The 5,851-nt window shown below is 35.4% G+C and overlaps 2 protein-coding genes across 2 annotated transcripts; one reads left to right on the forward strand and one right to left on the reverse strand.

The window, feature by feature from the left end:
• Positions 1–560: 560 nt before the first annotated feature.
• Positions 561–3,214, reverse strand: CBG24117 (the record flags this gene model as incomplete). Its single annotated transcript, XM_002648048.2, has 7 exons — positions 561–744; positions 1,408–1,630; positions 1,675–1,825; positions 1,872–2,223; positions 2,271–2,395; positions 2,582–2,609; positions 2,991–3,214. The coding sequence occupies 7 exons, from the start codon at positions 3,212–3,214 to the stop codon at positions 561–563; spliced, it is 1,287 nt and encodes a 428-aa protein (XP_002648094.2).
• A 689-nt stretch (positions 3,215–3,903) lies between these two features.
• Positions 3,904–4,131, forward strand: CBG26688 (the record flags this gene model as incomplete). The annotated part of the gene is made up of 1 exon (XM_045240989.1): positions 3,904–4,131. One exon carries the CDS (start codon positions 3,904–3,906, stop codon positions 4,129–4,131), a length of 228 nt encoding a protein of 75 aa, XP_045100680.1.
• Positions 4,132–5,851: the final 1,720 nt, after the last annotated feature.

Below are 5,851 nucleotides of genomic sequence, written 5' to 3' on the forward strand. Positions count from 1 at the left end.
TAGAAAACTCTTGAAAAAACCGAAAAAAAGTGAAAACGAGCAAAAAAATTATAAAAGTTTGAATTCGCGCGCTTTTACTCACCGGGCGGCCTAGAAAAAACCTCGTCCCTAAGGGCTTTCATCGTATTTTTCGATGCGTTTTTCTCGATGAAGGAATTTTTTTTGAATTTTTTCTTTATTTTTATGTCAATCTACATGCATTTCTGCACATTTTGATGCAATAAAAAATTTCACCGTACACCACCTTGAAAATATTTTCAGTAATTTCTGTTTCTTCTTTTTCTCGATTTTTTTCGAATTTTCGCCATACTTCCGGAATTTTTTCAATCTTGTCTCTGAAAATCAACAAATTTCAATGTGTGATGTATAATCATTTATAGAAAAGACATATAAAAAGTAATGTGGGAAACAATATCATTCAGCGGTAAATATGATAAAATTACAAATTAGAAACATTCAGAAAACATCCAGAAGACGTTCCAAAATCAGCGATCTCGTATTAAGCGACAACTTCTTGAATTCCGCGGTCTTTCTCAACTTTTTAGCCTTCTCCGGCGAATTCATCTCACTGATACACTTCGCCAAAAGCTTCGGCATTTGGTATTCATCAGCAAACCATAACATTCTCTCATATCCGATTCTTGAATTATTGAGAAGGTGATATTCGACAATCCAACAACTGATGACACTTGAAAACGGCTAGCCATCTCCAGAAGCTTCTCGACAGTTTGATCTGCAAATTTTCTGGAATTTTTTATCCTGGAAATCAAAAAAACTGCCAACTCCGTTTGAAAAATTGAATTTTTGGGCGATTTTTTTCAAATTTTCAAGTCAAAAATTCCTTAAATTCGGACTATTTCAATCAATTTTTTCGTTACATGCGGACGCGTCGCGTGCCTGCGTCACGGTCGCTAACGACCGCAAATGAAAGCTTAATGTGAACTTAATTTTATTGTTTAAAAGGACAAATAATAAGGAAAATGTAATAAAGTGGCAAACAACAACAGGAAAAAAAACAAGAAAAATTCTCGAATCATTCAGATAAATTCAAGAAGACGTCCCAAAATCAGCGATCTGGTGTTAACCGACAACTTTTCGAATTTCGGAGACTTCTTCAACTTTCTAGCCTTCTCTAATGAGTCCATCGAAAATTTCAACCAGATTTTGAATTTAAAAAGTGAAGAAACATTTCAAGATGCTTCTGAATTTTGGAATTACCGCATGAAAAAAACACATGTCGGATACTGTATAAAAATGTTGGATACTGTATAAAAACTGAAAATTTCCTATTTATTTCTGTAATTAAATAAAAAACTTCATTTCAAAAAATTATTTAAAAAAATCACAAAACATCAGAGAGATTTCAAAAGTTGTCTGAAAATCAGCGAGCTAGTTCTATCTGATAACTTTTCGAATTCCGGAGACTTCTCCAATTTCTTAGCCATCGCCAGTGAGTTCATTTGACTGATACACTTCTCCAGAAGCTTCGGCATTTGGTATTCATCAGCAAACCATAACATTCTCTCATATCCGATTCTTGAATTATTGAGAAGGTGATATTCGACAATTCCAACAACTGATGACACTTGAAAACGGCTAGCCATCTCCAGAAGTTTCTCGACAGTTTGATCTGAAAATTTATCAACTTTTGGCTTAAAAAATCGATAAAATTACCGTTTGGAAACTGCGGATTCGGATAGAAACTGCTGCAAAGAAGCCCAAAATCTTCATACGAAACTTCTTTGATTTCGATTTCTTTCATTTGTCCTTCTTTGGAATTCGAAGAGAAAAGATTGGAGAAATAGTCGGAGTGGAAGGAAAGGAACTGGAAAAAGTAGAATTTGGGAATTTTCTAGGTTTCTGAGACCTACCGATTTGTTAACATTCAGCTTCTTTCCATCGACAACAAGAACCACATCTGTTTTATCGGAAGCCACAAACAGTTTTTCATAAGACATCTTATCGGGTGGAGACGATTCAGCGTAGTGAGCAGTGAGATTGTACTCAAAACTGGAATTAAGGCTATTTCCAATTGCTGCCAAAACTGAATGGTTCGTGTCAGTCCAATCAATAGCTACTCTATGTGGAGGCAAATAGCTGTTAACAGAACTGAGTATCAAATGTCCAACAAGACGATGAGCTCCTTGGTTTTTCAAATCTTTCCAATCAATGTTCAATGTGAAATTGGCTCTAGAAGAAGTATCGACACGTACACTCCATGTACTGAAAATTTGAATAGAATTTTATCGAAATTATGTTATTTTACTTACTGTTTGATGCCATCTTTTTCACCTGATTCCAACACGATCGCGGCACTACTAATGCTCACTGTCTTCTGTCCACTTTTGTAAGAAATCACTTTAGTTTTCATCGTTCGATCGAGGTCGTGGTTTATCTGAAAAAAAAACAATTTTATTGACGAAAGCTCCAAGCTTTTCGCTCGATTAATGGCGGAATCGGGCCAAAAACATAAACCTTTGCTCATTTTCAGCGAAAAATGTTTAAAAATCAAGAAAAGAGATTCGACGGGTGAAAACTGGGAGAGAAGGGGGGTCTGGAGAAAACAGAACCAGGTCCGAACGGCTGCAAAGCTGCTAAAATAGGCGCACCTGTAAAAGTGGAGCATCGTTAGGAAAAACAGTTTTTTGTATTTAATATTCAAAGTTCTATTTATGCTTATGTTCTATTTATGTATCCGCCTTCTCTAGAATACCATGATTTTATACACAGCCGGATTTCGATAAGAATCAAGTGACCTTATCAAATGGACTGTTACTGGTGAGAAAAATATATATCCGGGAATTCACGAACACCGAACAATAATTGAGTGTTTATTCTGCAATTCGAAGACCATTGACAAATCATACATAGCTTGTGTTAGGTAAAAACCTCTTTTAATAATTATTGTTAAACCAAAAAAATTCGAGTAAAAAAACCATAACACTTGTCATCATTCAAGTATGACTATTGGTGCCAATTGAGTGAGTTACTTCGTATGGCAAGTTGGTCCCTTGGGTGGAAATCTAATAAGGACGTCTGGACGAAAAGCGACAGCGTTGGGACAAGGATGTCCTGGACAATTTGTGCTGCCTGGACCAGGGTTTCCTGGAAAATTTGTGGTGTCAGAACGAGTTGGTCTTGGAAATGGGAGGCCGTCGGGATGAGTGCGAATGTTCGGATAATGGCAACCCAGACGTCGTTCCTCATTAGACATGGTTGTTGATTGTGTAGAAGTCTGGTTATATGAATAAACGTGAAGGAAAGGCCTATAAAAATTCTTGAAGAGACAGTGAATGATTATGATGAAATTCAATTTAAAAAAAACGACGAATTCAATCAAAAATAGCAAAAAAGGTTTCAGAACGCGGCCCTTTTGTTCATATAGAACTATGACGGCTGGTCGGACAGTTCCCCTCCTTTATATAGCTGATTGTGATAAAGAAGAAAATAAACAAAATTCATTGCCAGTGATAAAGCGGAAATGTTTGTTACTGATAAGAAAAATAAATACTTGGAAATATATGAAATATCCCTATAATTTTCACTTTCTAACCTCATAAAATAGTGATAAAATATATTGAGAAGAAGGCGAAAATTCTTCCAAATATTTATTTTTCTTATCAGTACAAGCATTTCCGCTTTATCACTAGCTATAAATGTTTTTTTTCCTTTATTCTTTTAACCACAAATAGCTATATAAAAGACGGTGACCTGATAAGAACTTCACACTTCTTTTCGTTCTTGAAAACGGGACATAGATGGGTCCTGGTGGGCCTCCATTCTTTTCAAATCGAGTTTTCATTTTTGAGTTTATATGTCGTCCACCCTTGCGTCTTTATCTAAAAAAAATTTTGAAAATAATATTAATTCCAGCCTCTTCTCTCTCCAGACTTCGACACAACAATGGCCGATAACTCTGCCCGCAAAATCACGGATGGCAGAGTAGGTGATCAATTCCAAGTTACAAAAAATTTCAACGGCAATTTTGGAAACGCTGTCGGAGTCCCCATGCAAACGCCACGTGGCAAAGCTTATCCCATTCCACCTGGTGACGGTCCCGTCAATACTACGGTGGTCACTCGTCCAGATTTTCGCCGAATACCCAAAAATGCACCCGTCCACAACAATTAGCCCATAATCATGCTTGAATATTGACAAATGTTAGGGTTTTCCCCTTAGTTTTTTGGTTCAGATAATAATTATTGAAAGGGGTTTTTTCCATAACACACGCTATGATTTGTCAACGTTCTCTGAATTGCAAAATAAACATTTAATCATTGTTCCGTGTTTATGAATTCCTAGAAACGATATAAAAATTGAATCTGATTGAATCGTATACAGTGCGCAAGTTTCTGAAAAAATTGTTTTCAGACATTTTTGTCATTTTTTGGGTTTTTGGAATAAAGCGTGCATAACTTTGCTCCTGAGTAAGCTTTTCGGCTGAAATTGATAGGAAACATTTATGGAGTGATTTGCATTGTTTACTAATTGTTTTTATGATATTCTGAGCTTTTGTTACCAATTAAAGCAAAACTGAAATTTCTAAAAGTGCCCTTGAAATGCGGTGAATGTGATTTACATTTCGTACTAATCCTCAACTTCAATGCTTTTTTTGGAAACTTAGAAAGTCTTTCAAACATTATTTACAGTGTTAAAAAGTTTTCGATTCCGCAATATTTCTTCAGTTCAAAATGACCTAAAAAGTGAATTTTCAGCCCTGTGAGCATAAAAATGGCTCAATTGGTCTGAAATTTTGTGGACATAGGTTTTTCCACACGTTGAATCGAACTGCGTTCACAGAATTCAGTCTTCTTTTTTGGTTTTTTCACATCACTCATTTGGGAGAGGTGTCCTATAATTATGACGCGCCCTATTTAATGGTTCGTCGCACCACTCCTTACTTCTCGATTTTTTCTTCTCACACTGTTGGACATCTACACCCTCCCTCCTTTCTCCTGGTGTGGTCCCATGGCGCAGCTGTGCGAAGTCGTTGTGCAGAAAGCCGCGGGTTCGGTTTTGGTGGCGGCCAACCTTCCATTCACAAACCAAAAAACGGACAGAGTGACATGAGGATCAACAGACGCGTCTAGCGTTTTATAAATATAAGGAAGATAGTCTCAAAAAATAGAGAAAAAATAACATTACACACTCTCCCACAGAACAATTCCGAACTGCAAATTAATTTTTGATCTACAGAAAAAAGTCTGGCGCGATCACAATTGCAGGTCAAAAACCATAAGTTCAGAATTTTTTATCTGATTTTGTGGAGATTGAAGATGATTCAAATGATTCTTAAAAAATTAATTAGTGGTTATAGATCCATGTATGGTCGTTTTCCGGAAGAAAAAAATGTCAAAAATGGTCATTTTTAAAAGTTTTTTACAGAAAAAATCTATCTCCTTTTTCAGTTTTTGACATTTCTAGGAGTTCTATAGCTCAAAAAAACCGCAATTATTTTCTCTACATTTTCTATGGATGAATTTTTAATTTGTCTGATAAAACGTTTTTTATAATTCAAAAACCTCATGAAATTGCACAAAATAGCATTTTGCGGTTGTTTTAAGAATTATAAAAAAAGTTTCATCAGCCGAATTGAAACTTCGTCCATAGAAAATGTAGAGAAAATAATTGCGGTTTTTTTGAGCTATAGAACTCCTAGAAATGTCAAAAACTGAAAAAGGAGATAGATTTTTTCTGTAAAAAACTTTTAAAAATGACCATTTTTGACATTTTTTCTTCCGGAAAACGACCATACATGAATCTATAACCACTAATTAATTTTTTAAGAATCATTTGAATCATCTTCAATCTCCGCAAAATCAGATAAAAAATTCTGAAATTATGTTTTAGA

The sequence above is a fragment of the Caenorhabditis briggsae genome, assembly GCF_000004555.2.
Source record: "Caenorhabditis briggsae AF16 supercontig from assembly CB4, cb25.NA_098, whole genome shotgun sequence".
Taxonomy (NCBI): domain Eukaryota; kingdom Metazoa; phylum Nematoda; class Chromadorea; order Rhabditida; family Rhabditidae; genus Caenorhabditis; species Caenorhabditis briggsae.